This window comes from Oncorhynchus nerka, linkage group LG6 (genome assembly GCF_034236695.1).
Source record: "Oncorhynchus nerka isolate Pitt River linkage group LG6, Oner_Uvic_2.0, whole genome shotgun sequence".
NCBI classification, from domain to species: Eukaryota; Metazoa; Chordata; class Actinopteri; order Salmoniformes; family Salmonidae; genus Oncorhynchus; species Oncorhynchus nerka.
Window position 1 is genome coordinate 52,010,645 of NC_088401.1, and position 18,294 is coordinate 52,028,938.

Sequence of the window (18,294 nt, forward strand, 5' to 3'; positions counted from 1 at the left end):
AGAGTCAGGGTGGGGGAGAGAGGGGAGAGGGAGGAGTGGGGAGGGAGTAGACATGGCTGAGAAGGCACAGGGTCATTTAGTAGTGATGGGAAGTCTGGTTCTTTTTACTGACTCTTGATTTTTTCGTCTCGTTCGGTCAAAATAACAATTATTTCGACCAATTTCATTCATTTGAGTCAGTAATGCCCAGAGCACACAGGGACCACCAAAATAACAATATAATTAATTGGGTCAACAGGTCAAACGAATGACTAAAATGAAGAAGTCACTCAGAAAAACGAATCCTCCCAGCAAACCCGGGAACATTCCCAGAACATTAAGTTCTAGTTAGGGTTTTATCTAACATTAGGATGACAACATCCCAAAAACATTCAGAGAATATTTTTGATCAAATCTATTTATCAAAAATATTTGCGATGAAATATCCTTCGAATGTTCTAACATTCACTAAAATGTTTCTATAAAACATTTTCCAGATGTTGCAAGAACGTTCCTATAAAACATTTAATCTGTTATTTAAAAGTTCCCAGTATGTTTCATTAGGTTCTGGGAACAATCTGGTGGGACAATTCTGGGAACATCACAAAAGATATGTTCGCAAAACAAAAAAACTGTCCAGTTGTGCGGGTGATTCCACAACGTTTCTTTTAGGGTGCAAAAAGAACGCTACCAGAATTGTGTCTGTTCTTTAAAAGGTTCCCAGAATATTTCATTAGGTTGTGGTAACATTTTGTGGACAGGAGATATGTTCCCAAAATGCAAAATATGCTCATTTGTGATGCCATTCATACAATGTTTAATTTAGGTTGCACAGGAAATTCCCTTTATGTTGTAAGAATTAAATAAGTCAGTTGTTATGACGTTCATAGCATATTTATTTAAGGTTTAACATAATATTTAATTGATGTTCATGTGATATACAGTACCAGTCAAAGGTTTGGACACCTATTCATTCATGGGTTATTATTTATTTTCTATATTTTCTATATTGTAGAATAATAGTGAAGACAATAACACCATGATATAACACATATGGAATCATGTAGTAACCAAAAAAGTGACAGCTTTACACACTCTTGGCATTCTCTCAACCAGCTTCATGAGGTAGTCCCCTGCAATGCATTTCAATGAACAGGTGTGCCTTGTTAAATGTTAATTTGTGGAATTTCTTTCCTTCTTAATGTGTTTGAACCAATCAGATGTGTTGTGACAAGGTATGGGTGGTATACAGAAGATAGCCCTATTTGGTAAAAGACCAAGTCCATATTATGGAAAGAACAGCTCAAAAAAAACAAATAGAAACAACAGCCCATCATTACTTTAAGACATGAATGTCAGTTAATCTGGAAAATTTCAATTACTTTTAAAGTTTCTTCAAGTGCAGTCGCAAAAAACATCAAGTGCCATGATGAGACTTGTTCTCATGAGGACCGCCACTGGAAAGGAAGACCCAGAGTTACCTCTGCTGCAGAGGAGGTGTTCATTAGAGTTACCAGCCTCAGATTGCACACCAAATAAATGCTTCGCTGAGTTCAAGTAACAGACACATCTCAACATCAACTGTTCATGTACATACTACCTCAATTGGGTCAACCAACCAGTGCTCCCGCACATTGGCTAACCGAGCTATCTGCATTGTGTCCCACCCACCACCCGCCCAACCCCTCTTTTACGCTACTGCTACTCTGTGCTCATCATATATGCATAGTCACTTTAACCATATCTACATGTACATACTACCTCAATCAGCCTGACTAACCAGTGTCTGTATGTAGCCTCGCCACTTTTATAGCCTCGCTACTGTATATAGCCTGTCTTTTTACTGTTGTTTTATTTCTTTACCTACCTATTGTTCACCTAATACCTTTTTTTGCACTATTGGTTAGAGCCTGTAAGTGAGCATTTCACTGTAAGTATTACTGTAAGTAATACCTGTTGTATTCGGCGCACCTGACAAATACACTTTGATTTGATTTGAGACTGCGTGAATCAGGCCTTCGTGGTCTAATTGCTGCAAAGAAACCACTACTAAAGGACACCAATAATAAGAAGAGACTTTCTTGGGCCAAGAAACATGAGCAATGGACATTAGACCGGTGTAAATCTGTCTTTTGGTCTGTCCTTTGGTCCAACTGCCATGTCTTTGTGAGATTCAGGGTAGGTGAACGAATGATCTCTGCATGTGTGGTTCCCACCGTGACGCATGGAGGAGGAGGTGTGATGGTGCTTTGCTGGTAACACTTCTCAGTGACTTCTTTAGAATTCAAGGCACACTTAACCAGCATGGCTACCACAGCATTCTGCAGCGATACGCCATCCCATCTGGTTTGCGCTTAGTGAGAATTCCATTTGTTTTTCAACATGACAATGACTCAAAACACTTCCAGGCTGTGTAAGGGCTATTTGACCAAGAAGGGGAGTGATGGATTGCTGCATCAGATGACCTGACTTCCACAATCACCCATCCTCAACCCAATTGAGATGGTTTGAGATGAGTTGGACCGCAGATTGAAGGAAAAGCAGCCAACAAGTGCATAGCATATGTGAGGATTCCTTCAAGACTGTTGGAAAATATTTGTCATGAAGCTGGTTGAGAAAATGCCAAGAGTGTGCAAAGCTGTCAAGGCAAAGGGTGGCTTCTTTGAGGAATCTAAAATATAATATATTTTGATTTGTTTAACATTTTTCTGGTTACTACATAATTCCATATATGTTATTTCATAGTTGTGATGTCTTCACTGTTATTTTAGAATGTATAAAACAGTTCAAATAAATAAAAACCCTTGAAAACCTTCCAAACTTTTGACTGGTCCTGTACATTTGACCTTGTCTTGAAAGTCCTTAGAACATTTCAAGAACATTTAGAAAATGTTATATCCTGTTTGGGGTAGGGGGCAGCATTTTCACTTTTGGATAAATAGCGTGCCCAAACTGAACTGCCACCTACTCTGTCCCAGATCCTAATACATGCATGTTATTATTAGTATTGGATAGCAAACACTCTGACGTTTCTAAAACTGTTTGAATCATGTCTGTGAATATAACAGAACTTATTTAGCAGGCGAAACCCCGAAAACAAACAATTCAGATGTTTTTTTTAAGTCACTGTCTTTTCAATATGTTTTCATGGAGAATCCAGAATTCTAATGGAATTCTAATGGACCTACCGCTTCCACTGGATGTCACCAGTTTGTAGAAATTGGTTGAGGTTTTTCCTTTGTGTAATGAAGAAGTACCATAGCTCAGAACGAACGTCACTTCATGTGTACCTTTTGATAGAGGCGCGTAACCAGAAAAGTAGCGTCAGTTTGTTTTGCTCCTGTATTGAACACAGATCATCCCGTCTTCAATTTGATCGATTATATACGTTTAGAAAACCTAAAGTTGTATTACAAAAGTAGTTTGAAATGTTTTGGCAAAGTTTACAGGTAACTTATGAGATATTTTGTAGCGATGTTGCGTAAGTGGGAAGCAGTGTTTTTCTGGATCAAACACGCCAAATAAATGGACATTTTGGATATATATCGACGGAATTAATCGAACAAAAGGACCATTTGTGATGTTTATGGGACATATAGGAGTGCCAACAAAAGAATCTCGTCAAAGGTAAGGCATGATTTATATTTTATTTCTGCGTTTGAAATATGCTGAAAGTTGAAATATGCTACTCTCATTGTTTACTGTTGTGCTATCATCAGATAATAGCATCTTATGCTTTCGCCGAAAAGCCTTTTTGAAATCTGACATGTTGGCTGGATTCACAACGAGTGTAGCTTTAATTTGCTATCTTGCATGTGTAATTTAATGAAAGTTAGATTTTTATAGAAATGTATTTGAATTTGGCGCTCTGCATTTTCCCTGGCTATTGGCCATGTGGGACGCAAGCTTCCCGCCTACCCCAGAGAGGATATTTACGTTTTACCTAATATTACCACAATATTGTCAACAAGAAAGCAGATTGGAATACATCCCCATTATGTTTATCTCCCGATTGAATAGAGTACCACAGTATCAGTCATAATACCTATAAAAACGATCAGTCAAACAGGGAAATGGTTCAAATCGTTTTTTCCACCATTCAATTTCCCATAGGGGATTTTAGAAGCATTTCAAATAAGGGCTGTGTTTCGTGTAGGCTTACCCTGGCGTGATAACGGTGTAAATCTCTCTAGGACATAGAGACTTTTATCAATACATTCACCTGTATTTACCACCCCAAAAAAATGAAATGTTAATTATCTGCTAATGTGGCTATCATAAAGAACTACAAATACCATGATCTGGACGAGGCTGCCGAATCGAGGCAACGGTAAGAATCTCTGAATTAACTATCTAATGTTAGCTAAATGTAGTAATGAATAAATTGGCTACAATTCTTTAAACATTGACAATGCTGGGAACTGGCTCGTGCAAGTTTGAAATTGCCACAATACCTATTAGCAAAGGTTTCAGCTAGAGATGACGTGCGGGGGCTTGCAGGGATTTCTAGTTTTGCATTATGTCTACTTTGATGCTAATTAGCATTTTCGAATCTGAGAGTTCCAGAGCCAAACATATTGACAAAATATTGTCCAAGAGAGATGTACATGGTTACCAAACGTCACGCCAGGGTAAGCCTAGACAAAACACAGACCTTATTTTAAGTGTTTCTAAAATCCCCTATGAGAAAAATGTATGGTGGAAAAACGATTGAAGACCCTGAAGAAGGCACAGCAATGCAGAAATAACTGGTAGTTTATATATAGAGAGTGTGTGACTCTCTTTATGTCTTTTTTATAGCAGTTTATTCACCGTTAGTCAGCACCTCCACACAAAATAATGTTCTCTGGGTGTGCTCCAGCTCCAGCTTCTAATTGGAAAAATGATTGGAACCATATGGTGATATGGAGACACATGGCATTTTAATTTAATTTCATAGGAAATTTCATTCATCTGAAAATCATTTAATCATACAAACAGAAGAATATTTTTGTACACTTCGTATGTTGACTATCTGCATATACAGCACCTTCAGAAAGTATTCTCAACCCCTTGATTTTCTCCACATTTTGTTGTGTTACAGCCTGAATTTAAAATGGATAACACTTAGATTTTGTGTCCCTTATCTACACGCAATACCCCATAATGTCACAGCATGATTTTTGAATGACTACTTAATAAGCTTTGTACTCCACACATACAGATAATGCTGAATATCCCTTTAAGCATTGTAAAGTTATTAATTACACTTTGGTAATACACCTAGTCACTACAAAGATACAGATGTATTTTCCTAACTCAGTTGCCAGAGAGGAAGGAACCCACTCAAGGATTCAACCATGAGGCCAATGGTGATTTTAAATCCATTACAGAGTTGAATGGCTGTGATAGGAGAAAACTGAGGATGGATCAAAAACATTGTAGTTAGTCCACAATACTAACCTGCATGACAGAGGGGAAAAGGGAAGCCTGTACAGAAGAAAAATATTCAGAAACATGTATCCTGTTTGCAATAAGGCACTAAAGTATTACTGCAAAAAAAAATAGGCAAATATTTTTTGGTCCTGAATACAAAAGCATTATGTTTAGGACAAATCCAACACAACACATCACTGAGTACCACATATTTTCAAGCATGATGGTGGCTGCATCATGTTATGGGTATGCTTGTCATTGGCAAGGGCTAGGGAGTTTTGGGGATAAAAAGAAACGTAAGAGCTAAGCACAGGCAAAATCCTAGAGGAAAACCTGGTTGTCTGCTTTCCAACAGACACACTGGGAGATAAATTCCCCTTTCAGCAAGTCAAAAACTTGATCCGATGTCAAATATACACTGGAGTTGCTTACCAAGTGGTCTGGTTACAGTTTTGTCTTAAATTATCTTGAAAATCTATGGCAAGACTTGAAATTGGCTGTCTAGCAATGATCAACAACCAACTTGACAGATCTTGAAGAATTTTTTGAAGAATAATGGGCTAATAATGTATAATTACGATGCGTAAAGCTCTTAGAGACTTACCCATAAAGACTCACAGCTGTAATCGCTGTAATGTATTGACTCAGGTGTTGAATACTTATCCAATCAAGATATATTAGCGTTTTATTTTCCTTTTTTTTTTTAAATACTAGAATGTATCTACCACTTTGACATTAGACTATTTTTTGTAGATCGTTGACAAAAAAATTACAATTAAATCCATTTTTAATACCGCTTTGTAACACAGCAAAATGTGGAAAAGGTCAAAGGGTGTGTCACGCCTTGGTCATAGTGTTTTGTGTTTTCGTTTATTATTTGGTCAGGCCAGGGTGTGACATGGGTTTATGTGTTGTGTTTCGTATTGGGGTTTTATTAGGATTTGGGATTGCCAATGATTAGGGGTGTGTCTAGTTAGGCTTGGCTGCCTGAGGCGGTTCTCAATCAGAGTCAGGTGATTCTCATTGTCTCGGATTGGGAACCGTATTTAGGTAGCCTGGGTTCACTGTGTATTTCGTGGGTGATTGTTCCTGTCTCTGTGTAGTGTTCACCAGATAGGCTGTAATAGGTTTCACGTTCCGTTTGTTGTTTTTGTATTTATGAGTTATTTCATGTATCGTTCCGTTTTCCTTCATTAAAGATCATGAGTAACAACCACGCTGCGTTTCGGTCCGACTCTCTTTCGACTAACGAAGAACGCCGTTACAGAATCACCCACCACACACGGACCGAGTGGCGTGGTTACAGGCAGCGACAGCAGGAGCGAAAGGAGGCACTTACGAGAGCTGAGAGACACTGTTATGAGGACGTTATGGACAGCAGAAGCATGGAGTATACGACGTGGGATGAAATAGACAGGTGGGCGGTCGACCCAGAGAGAGTGCCGGAGCCCGCCTGGGATTCGCTAGAGCAGTGCGAAGAGGGCTATAGGTGAATGGAGTTGGAGAAACAGACACGGCGGCGCAGAGCGAAAACCGAAAGTCACCCCCAATTATTTATTGGAGGAGGGCTCAGGGAGAGAGTAGCAGAGTCAGGAGTCAGACCTGAGCCTACTCTCCCTGTTAATCGTGAGGAGCAGCGATATAAGGACTTCTGGTCTTGGGAGATGATATTAGACGGAAGAGGACCCTGGGCTCAGCCTGGTGAATATCGCCGCCCCAAGGAGGAAGCAGAGGCAGCAGGAGATAGGAGCCGACGATACGAGGGAACACGGTTGGCAAGGAAGCCCGAAAAGCAACCCCAAAAAATTATTGGGGGGGGGCTTACAGGGAGTATGGCTATGCCAGGTAGGAGACCTGCGCAAACTCCCTGTGCTTACCGGTGGGCTAGAGAGACCGGGAAGACACCATGTTATGCTATGGAGCGCACGGTGTTTCCAGTGCGAGTGCATATCCCGGTGCGGTTCATACCAGCCCTTCGTATTGGCCGGGCTAGAGTGGGCATCGAGCCAGGTAAGGTTGGGCAGGCACGGTGCTCAAGAGCTCCAGTGCGCCTGCACGGTCCGGTCTATCCAGAGCCACCTCCACACACCAGTCCTCCGGTAGCAGCTCCCCGCACCAGGCTTCCTGTGCGTGTCCTCGATCCTGTAGCACCAGTTCCAGCACCACGCACCAGGCATTCAGTGCGCCTCGCCTGTTCAACACAGCCAGAGCCTTCCTTCCCTCCTACGCTGTCGGAGTCTCCCGCCTGTTCAGCGCAGCCAGAGCCTGTCTCCTCTCCTGCGCTGTTGGAGCCTCCCGCCTGTTCAGCGCAGCCAGAGCCTGTCTCCTCTCTTGCGCTATCGGAGTCTCCCGCCTGCTCAACGCCGCCAGTGCCGCCAGTCTGCCCAGCGCCGCCAGTGCCGCCAGTCTGCCCAGCGCCGCCAGTGCCCCCAGTCTGCCCAGTGCCGCCAGTCTGTCAGGATCAGTTAGATCCACCAGTCAGCCAGGATCCACCAGTCAGCCAGGATCCGCCAGAAGTGCCAGTCAGCCAGGATCCGCCAGAAGTGCCAGTCAGCCAGGATCCGCCAGAGGTGCTGTCAGTCTGCATGAAGCAGCCAGAGCTGTCAGTCTGCAAAGAGCTGCCAGTCTGCAGGGTGCCGTCAGCCTGCATGGAGCAGTCAGAGCTGTCAGTCTGCATGAAGCAGCCAGAGCTGCCAGTCTGCAAGGAGCTGCAAGTCTGCAAGGAGCTGTCAGTCTGCAAGGAGCTGACAGTCTGCAGGGTGCTGTCAGCCTGCATGGAGCAGTCAGAGCTGTCAGTATGCATAGAGCAGCTAGATCCGCCAGTCAGCCATGATCTTCTAGATCTGCCAGTCAACCAGATTCTTCCAGATCAGCCTGTCAACCAGTCTCTTCCAGATCTGCCTGTCAACCAGTCTCTTCCAGTCAACCAGAATCTTCCAGATCTGCCGGTCAACCAGAATCTTCCAGATCTGCCAGTCAACCAGAATCTTCCAGATCTGCCAGTCAACCAGAATCTTCCAGATCTGCTAGTCAACCAGAATCTTCCAGATCTGCTAGTCAACCAGAATCTTCCAGATCCGCCAGCCAGCCAGGATCTACCGGAGCCTACTACCTACCTGAGCTTCATCTCAGTACTGGGCTTCCTCTCAGTACTGGGCTTCCTCTCAGTACTGGGCTTCCTCTCAGTACTGGGCTTCCCCTCAGTCTCGGGCTTCCCCTCAGTCTCGAGCTGCCCCTCAGTCTCGAGCTGCCCCTCAGTCCCGAGATGCCCCTCAGTCCCGAGATGCCCCTCTGTCCCGAGATGCCCCTCTGTCCCGAGATGCCCCTCTGTCCCGAGATGCCCCTCTGTCCCGAGATGCCCCTCTGTCCCGAGCTGCCCCTCAGTCACGAGCTGCTCCTCAGTTCAGTGGGGCTCTGGGTGAGGACTATTAGGCCATGGTCGGCGGCGAGGGTGGATTATCCCAGGACGCGAAGGGGAGGAACTATGACTTTAATGGAGTGGGGTCCACGTCCCGAGCCGGAGCCGCCACCATGGACAGACGCCCACCCGGACCCTCCCTTTGGTTTTGAGGTGCGTCCGGGAGTCCGCACCTTAGGGGGGGGGGTTCTGTCACGCCTTGGTCATAGTGTTTTGTGTTTTCGTTTATTATTTGGTCAGGCCAGGGTGTGACATGGGTTTATGTGTTGTGTTTCGTATTGGGGTTTTATTAGGATTTGGGATTGCCAATGATTAGGGGTGTGTCTAGTTAGGCTTGGCTGCCTGAGGCGGTTCTCAATCAGAGTCAGGTGATTCTCGTTGTCTCGGATTGGGAACCGTATTTAGGTAGCCTGGGTTCACTGTGTATTTCGTGGGTGATTGTTCCTGTCTCTGTGTAGTGTTCACCAGATAGGCTGTAATAGGTTTCACGTTCCGTTTGTTGTTTTTGTATTTATGAGTTATTTCATGTATCGTTCCGTTTTCCTTCATTAAAGATCATGAGTAACAACCACGCTGCATTTCGGTCCGACTCTCTTTCCACTAACGAAGAACGCCGTTACAGGGTGTGAGTACTTTCTGAAGGTACTGTAATTCAATTCATAGGACTTTTGAACAGCATTTAACTCATACAAACACAAGCAGATGTTTCATTGATAATATTCACATGTAGGGCTTGAACCTGCAATGTTTGGTTCCCATGCCAGGTATTTTATCCTCTGCACCCCCAGGGGGAAGCTCTCCTTTCTTTGTCTTTTGGCAGTATATAGCCATGGCAGTATGGTCAATCAGGAATTGCATGCTTCCTTGTGAGCATTCTTAGACATAAATAACCCAGGGAAATCCTGGAAAGTGGGTTATTCACCATCTCATTGTCTATGTGCTGCATACTTCTAGGCCCATATTTACAAGGTATCCAGTCAATTTTTACACAATGTTTTATGTTCTACTGTTACGTTCCCCAGTTTGTGTTGTAGTTTGTGTTTGTGCATGTGTTTATTTCAGGAAATGGCTCCGGAAATCCCTCAAGCAGCTGATTGGTCGACTCCATGGCTAATTGGAGAGCTGACTCCGCCCCCTCGTCAAGACAGCTGTCTCCAATTACCCATTCCATCTGAAGATATATAAATGCCAGTGTTCTGTTCAGGAGAGAGAGCTTTTTGTAGAGAGATTTTGCTAGAGGTTGATTTTGCTGAGAGTTGGTATATTTTGTGAGTTTGTTGCTCAGATAGAGCTTATTTGATGTCGTTTGTTAGTTTGTTTGAAAATTGTTTAATATTCTGTTTCATTTGTTCCCAGGGGGAGAAGGGGAAGGCACCTTGGGAGTGCTTAGGCAAGAGGCCCGCGGGCATACATATACCCGTAGCATATTCGCTGTCTAGGCACACTAGGTAAGACCTGGGCGGACCACCCCCTGTATTTTGGTTAGGGCACCAGGTGGTGCTAAATTAGGTAAGTAGTGGGTAGGCAGGTAAGATAGGAGAGGGGGAGGTTTTGAGATTTACTTTCTTTGCTTTGGTTCCGTCCAGCCCCTTTTCCCCATATTACCGTGTAAAGGAATAAAGTCCTTGTAAACGGTACCACATTCTGCTTGTTGTTATTCTTACTCGCACCTACAGTCCATACCTTTCTCACTTCACAGAGTTTAGTTGTAGCAGGGTGTTGCGTTCCCTCTTCATAGAGGCGTGCGTAACATCTACAGTTAGTCTAAATTCTGCATTTCTGCATGCTTACAACATTAAGGGAATGACCTGTGTAACCTAACTTGAACATTGTATGAACGTCATCACAGGTGAGCATATTTTGTGTTTTGGGAAACTATTTTTTGCAATGTAGCCACAACAGAACATTAGCCAGCAGCATACCACCCTGCATACCACTGCTGGCTTGCTTCTGAAGCTAAGCAGGGTTGGTACTGGTCAGTTCCTGGATGGGTAACCAGATGCTGCTGGAAGTGGTGTTGGAGGGCCAGTAGGAGGCACTCTTTCCTCTGGTCTAAAACAAATATCCCAGGGCAGTGATTGGGGACACTGCCCTGTGTAGGGTGCTGTCTTTCGGATGGGGCGTTAAATGGGTGTCCTGACTCTCTGAGGTCATTAAAGATACCATGGCACTTATCGTAAGAGTAGGGGTGTTAACCCCGGTGTCCTGGCTAAATTCCCAAACTGGCCCTCAAACCATCAAGGTCACCTAGTAATCCCCAGCTTCCAATTGGTTTATTCATCCCCCTGTAACTATTCCCCAGGTCGTTGCTGCAAATGAGAACGTGTTCTCAGTCAACATACCTGGTAAAATAAATAAATAAAACAACCTAATGAAATGTTTTGGGAACCTTTAAAGAATAGACAACAATGTGTTCTGGGAACGTTCTTGTATGACCAGATGGATGTCTTAGCACCCTAAAAGAAACATTGTATAACCATCCAGACAACTGGATATTTTGGGGTTTTGAGAACCTATCTTTTGTGATGTCCCCACAATGTTACCACCAGACTGTTCCCACAACCTAATGAAACAATCTGGGATCCTTTCATTTAAAAAAAAAACAGACATTCTCTAATCATCACCACGACTGGACAGTTTTTTTGTGTTATGTGTTTTTTGTGTTATGATGAATGGATGTTCTGGGAACCATCGCAGAACCAATTTTGCCGGGAAGACTCTCGAGTCAGTAAAAAGATCAGTTCAAAATGAACAAATGGTTTGCGAACCGCAACCTCACCATCACACAGTGTCCTACAGACAGAGAGAGAGAGGGAAGGAGGTGGAGAGAGAGAAGTATGACCATATTAGACACATATTTCCCTTAGATAACACAGACCCACAAAGAATTTGAAGGGTCAGTACAGGTGCATCAAAGCTGGGACCGAGAGACTGATAAACAGCTTCTATCTCAAGGCCATCAGACTGTTAAATAGCCATCACTAGCACAAGAGAGGCTGCTGCCTACATACAGAGTTGAAATCATTGGCCACTTTAATAAAGGGAACACGAGTCACTTTAATAATGCCACTTAAGTCATGCATTACTCATCTCATATGTACCATGTGTATGTTACCAATACCATTTGATTTGATTTGACAACAAATCCAATTTGGATAAACTCCCATATCTATTGGGTGAAATACCACAGTGTGCCATCACACCAGCAAGATTTGTGACCTGTTGCCACAAGGGCAAACACCATTGTAAATACAACCCATATTTTTGTCTATTTATTTTCCCTTTTGTACTTGAACTATTTGCACATCGTTACAACACTGTATATAGACATAATATGACATTTGAAATGTCTTCATTCTTTTGGAACTTGCGTGAGTAATATTTACTGTTCACTTTCGATTTTTTTTAATTTCACTTGCTTTGGCAATGTAAAATATGTTTCCCATGCCAATAAAGCCCCTTGAATTGAATTGAGAGAGTGAGGACAAAGAATGAGTGAAAAGAGAAAGAGAGGAGAAAAGATTGACGAATTGACGGTCTGAGAGAAAGGGATGAGAGAGCAGAGAAAAGAGGGGGAGGGGGAGAGAGAGAGAAACACAGACGTTGGGAGAGTAAATGAGCCACAATGGGGCGAGAGGTAAGAGACTGGATGACACAGAAGTAAAGGGAGTGATGCCAGTAATAGTGAAGTTATTCAAGGGAAAGAGAAAGAGTGGGAGGCATGGAGAGGGGTAAGGGAGAGAGGTATGGAGAGGGGTAAGGGAGGGAGGGGGAGAGAAAAGAGGGGGGAAGAATAATTTATGACTTGAGTGGCTAGAAAGAGACTTATGACCTGCAGGTATATATGTCTGCAGACACACACACACCATAGTGCTGCCCTCCCTGGCCGGGAAACACAACATCAAATATTAAACCAAAATGTCACACCCTTTCCAATATACACTCCTCCTCCTCCATCCCTCACCCCCCTCTCCTCTTCTCCCAGACAGCGAGCAGCTTCCACCTAATGAGTTTAATTTGCATTGAAGACCATGGAGAGGGAGGTGTGTGGGCAGCACCCCCACATACCATAAAGGCTTTAAGGGATTTTGCTAATGCTTTTGCTCTGGCTCGCGCTGCAGCTGCCTCGCTTAAGGCCATTCACATGCTGCGTTGTGGCTAGGTCTCACATCGCCACTCCAATGAAGAACAATGCAGGGCCAGGGTCAATCCTAGCTCCCACATCACTGACTCCAGTCAAGAGAAGGTTAGCTTATGTTAATGTAAACCCTCTCACTGCTGTATGCCCTATTACACAATAACCATCCTGGCCCGGCTAGCTGAGACAGCTGCTAACAGAAAAAGACCATTGCCCACTTCAAAATCGATCCCTCATACATTAGCGAGAGCACACAGGAGGCTATGCATCCCACATGATGGCCCCATATTCCCTATAGCCCTATGGACCCTGGTCAAAAGTAGTGCACTATACACGGAATAGGGTGCATTTGAGACGCCCCCTAAACCACTGTGTTCCTCTGATTACAGAACCCAGCAGTGATGTCAGAATGATGTCCGGGGTGTTTTGAGGGTGAGCAGGGCCTAATGAGGGCTATGGTTCCAGTGTATAACATGCTATCTCAGTAGGTGTGTCCCTAGCCTGCATGGTATCTCAATAGGCGTGTCCCTAGCCTGCATGGTATCTCAATATGGTGTGTCCCTAGCCTGCATGGTATCTCAATAGGAGTGTCCCTAGCCTGCATGGTATCTCAATAGGAGTGTCCCTAGCCTGCATGGTATCTCAATAGGCGTGTCCCTAGCCTGCATGGTATCTCAATAGGTGTGTCCCTAGCCTGCATGGTATCTCAATATGGTGTGTCCCTAGCCTGCATGGTATCTCAATATGGTGTGTCCCTAGCCTGCATGGTATCTCAATAAGTGTGTCCCTAGCCTGCATGGTATCTCAATAAGTGTGTCCCTAGCCTGCATGGTATCTCAATAGGTGTGTCCCTAGCCTGCATGGTATCTCAATAAGTGTGTCCCTAGCCTGCATGGTATCTCAATAGGCGTGTCCCTAGCCTGCATGGTATCTCAATAGGCGTGTCCCTAGCCTGCATGGTATCTCAATAGGCGTGTCCCTAGCCTGCATGGTATCTCAATAGGCGTGTCCCTAGCCTGCATGGTATCTCAATAGGCGTGTCCCTAGCCTGCATGGTATCTCAATAGGCGTGTCCCTAGCCTGCATGGTATCTCAATAGGCGTGTCCCTAGCCTGCATGGTATCTCAATAGGCGTGTCCCTAGCCTGCATGGTATCTCAATAGGCGTGTCCCTAGCCTGCATGGTATCTCAATAGGCGTGTCCCTAGCCTGCATGGTATCTCAATAGGCGTGTCCCTAGCCTGCATGGTATCTCAATAGGCGTGTCCCTAGCCTGCATGGTATCTCAATAGGCGTGTCCCTGGTATCTCAATGGCCCCTAGCCTGCATGGTATCTCAATAGGCGTGTCCCTAGCCTGCATGGTATCTCAATAGGCGTGTCCCTAGCCTGCATGGTATCTCAATAGGCGTGTCCCTAGCCTCAATATCTTAATAGGTATTTTGGGGGCCCTAAGTGGGGGGAGAGAAATTACATTTTAGAGTTAATTTCCTGCAATTCTACACATTTTGCCATGCAGGGAAGAGGCTTATGCCTGGCCCTGAATGTCCATACTGTATCTTTCTCTCCTCTCTCCTACACACACACACACACTCTCCCTCTCACACACTCTCTCGATGTGCCTCAGTGCCTTACTGAGTGAGCCGTTCGTTCACAGCACATGAGCTCCACTCTAAGCTGCTCTACCTGCTGAGTGCCCACACATTGGATTAAGGCCGCTGCCTGTCTGGCTGGGACTCTCACTCACGTACCTACTGTAAAGGGTGTGTCAAGGACGGGGCTGCATACACATCTGCGTCAGTCAAATCACCCAACCATTACTAGGACTGCAACAACAAGGCAGGGCCTCGTGGTCAGCCAGTCTTTCTAACATTGTTCTGGGCTACAACAGTCGTCAAAATGGCCAATTTGTGAGGAAAGTTGCGAAAAACACAGTCATTATAAACTCACATCTCTGAATTTGTTCCAATATCTGTCCTTGTCGTATTGAGACACGGTGCTGAGCCATTTGTCGTTGTCCATCGCGTGGCCAATGTTTTTGTTACCAACCACCGTTCCCCCGCGCCTGCCCTCTGCGCGCAGCAAGAGAGCCGCGAAAGGCAGCAGACAGAAAAGCATCGTCTGAAAAAAAGAGAGATGGGGAAAGAGAAAATGAGAGAGAAAGTGACATTGAGAACAAGAGATATTAAGACAGGAAGGGAGGTAAATGAGCCTGCTGCCTTGATGCGCATGATGTGGACTAGGAATAATTGTTCATACAAGTACGCGCCAACATGTAGGTTAATTCACCTGCACTTTGTCATGGATTGAAAATGTATTTAATGATGCAGATATGTCAGCATCAAAATGGACAAGGACACGATGTTATTCAATCTATTAGGTTGGATTAATTTGATTGAGTAAATACTGGAGATTGCCTCTTATGAAATTGCTGCTGCTCCTCCTAAGCTGATTATAAACATTTGGAGACATATCGCATTTGCACACCGTGGCAGATGGAGCACGGGAAACCGATTAGCTCGTGAGGCTCTCAGACGGTATAAACAGGCAATTACCGTCTACTTGGAGCGCGCGCCTCTCTCATCTCCTTTTACCAAAGCGGGAGTGAACCACAAATACGTAGACTACATAACTCTCTCCCTTCCCTTATCATATACATACACATCTGTCTTCACCGGTCCTAGCTCACAAACGCACCCCGTTCTTCCATCCACCTACCTCAATTAGCTTGTGTCCAGCTCCTGGGAAAAGAGGTACAGGGTGGGACGTTTCTGCTGCTGTCAGTTAGACGGGTTTTTTTTCGGTCAGACTGTAGAGTAGCCTAATTATCCACGGGACCTCCGGTAGCTCTGAACTCCGCTGTAATACTGACAGCGACCAGGAGCAGCAGGAACAAGCCTCGTCAGAACTGTCTCTCTCCCACCCTCGGTAACTTCCGCTCAGACTCCGCCTCTCTGATATCGGTCTCTCTCTCTCTTTCCCAATCGCTTCCCCGCTCACTCCTTTACCCTCCTCTGTACCTCCCTCTCCATGTCTCCATCCCTTCTTCCCTCTCTCTTTGCAGTGCAGAGAGCTGGTGTGTCATTGATTTACAACGGGGGGGATGGTGCATTCACACGGGAATAAGCGAATGTTTGTTGTTTCAAGGCGAAATTTCCAGGTGATACTACAGCCAATTAGACGGATATTTTGGGGGGTGATGGATTATTTGTGTATTTTCATGATTGATATAGTCCTACACACTTTCTTTATAGTTATTATCCCGAGATAACTTTTATGGTCATCAAAATGCAAGCCGAGTAAAGCCTAGGCAGTCTCTTTAGAATGCACGTTTGAGTATAGTCCTATAGCGTATGGCAGTGTTAGGCCACACTAAACGTTAAGGCTTCTATAGAATTGAGCAATGTGAAAATGTCTGTCACAATAATGTTTATTATCTGCTATAGGCCTATTTCATATAGCCTCGAGTAGTCTCCCATTTCCATATGGCCTGTGCGCGTCACCTTCTGACCCGCTGCAGAGCAGACTGGCGAGCGCTGTTCTTTCAGCACAGCTTTCCTTTCAGAACCACGCGCCGCGCACGATGTCACTGGGAGCACAGAGGATGAACTCGACTGGGGAAAAACAAAACGGTAAAGCCTACACCCCACAAATTCAAATCTAGACCTCGAAGCCAGTTCCACTGCTCGTTTTCCTTCTTCCCCTCTAATCAGGGACTGATTTAGACATGGGACACCGAGTGGGTGAAATTAATGATCAGGTAGAACAGAAAACCAGTAGGGTCTGTCATAGCAGCCAAAGAAAAATGGGTCCGAAAGAAGGCGTTTCTCTTTCACGCCTACGTGGCCTGCGGTGTAAGTGACACGGTCTTTCTAATATTTTTTATTGAACCTTTATTTAACTAGGCAAGTCAGTTAAGAACTTAAGAACATTCATATTTACAATGATAACCTACTCCGGCCAAACACGAACGACGCTGGGGGAATTGTGCGCCGCCCTATGGGACTCCCAATCACGGCCGGATGTGATACAGCCTGGTTTCGAACCAGGTACTGTACGCCATATTGAGATACCATGCAGGCTAGGGACACGTCGGACGTGATCTAGGGATAACAACTATAGAGAAAAAGTGTGTAGGACTATATCAATCATGAAAGTACCAAATAATCCATCACCCCCCAAAATATCCTTATTGTTGTCCGTAGTATCACCTGGAAATGTCGCCTTGAAACACGCCTCTTGCACTGTGCCTTAAACCGCTGCTCCACTCCGTAGTCAAAATAAGCGGGGATCATCTCTCCCAACCCCGTTCCCCCACATCCCCCTCTCATCTCTCCTGGCTCTAGGACCAGGCAAGGCCGACATATCTGCACTCTGAGTGGATACGGAGTTCCGGCTGTCACTCCCGGGGGCTATTTTCATCTGGTGCGCAGTGTGACTGATGATACATGCGACGGCAGCGCCACTGGTGCGATGAGCAGCAACCAGACTGATTTGGAAGTGTAAAAAAAAGTGGTGCTTTTTTGCTTTGCTCTGATTTCTATAGGTCTTGTTTTGATCGTTATGCCAAATGTTTATCAAAGCCATATTGAAAAATTGCAAGATAATTCTCACTTAAAATTACACAAAATAATTTCGTTTTGGTATGATTAAACGCGTCAATCTAGTCTAGCAATGTCGTTTATACTCGGTCGTTGGCCCCCAGAGGCCTACGTGATCCCACCTAATTACCAATATTCTAAATAAATGAGAAACGACTCAAATACGGAGGAAATGGCTTCACGCCTGCTAACGGCTGATACATGTAATTGGAACTTTTAGATGTGCGCTCAGGTGAGGAGAGACAATATTGAAAGGCGTTTCACATTACTCACGAGAATAAATCCCGTTGGGCTAGAATTGTTTTTTAAATTTTTTATCTGAATGTTCATATAACATCAACCCAACTCTTGGCTTTCCATCTAGCTCTATTTAATGTCGTTGCTGGTTGATTTCATTCTAAAATTGACGTATAATTAATTAGGCCTACTGACGCAATAATGAGGGGTGGAGAACGTGACTTGAACCTATAAAAAAAGCACACTGTTTGTGACGTCAGTGCCATCTAGCGATGGACCTCTAACTTATTGGAACAATATACATTTTTTATTTATTTATTATTTAACTAGGCAAGTCAGTGCACAAATAATTATACATTATAACATACAGGTCATTCTAACGAAGGTTTTAATTCAGATCAATTGGTTTTCCGAAACATATTGGTTAAGTTCTCAGGTTAAAAAATAAATAAAAGAGGCGGCAAATTTTTGGAAACGTTTAATAATCATCTCCAAATAATATAATCATA

General features: G+C 44.3%; 1 protein-coding gene across 1 annotated transcript in view; it reads right to left on the reverse strand.

Moving 5' to 3' along the window:
* Positions 1 to 15,866, reverse strand: part of LOC115130045 (testican-1-like) — a 356,997-nt gene extending 341,131 nt beyond the window's left edge. The window contains exons 1-2 of the mRNA XM_065019644.1: positions 15,666 to 15,866; positions 14,898 to 15,068 (exon numbers count right to left, since the gene is read on the reverse strand). Of these exons, the coding sequence (XP_064875716.1) occupies positions 14,898 to 15,065 (168 nt within the window). The 5' untranslated portion in view covers positions 15,066 to 15,068; positions 15,666 to 15,866. The remainder of the gene's footprint in view (positions 1 to 14,897; positions 15,069 to 15,665) is intronic.
* Positions 15,867 to 18,294: the final 2,428 nt, after the last annotated feature.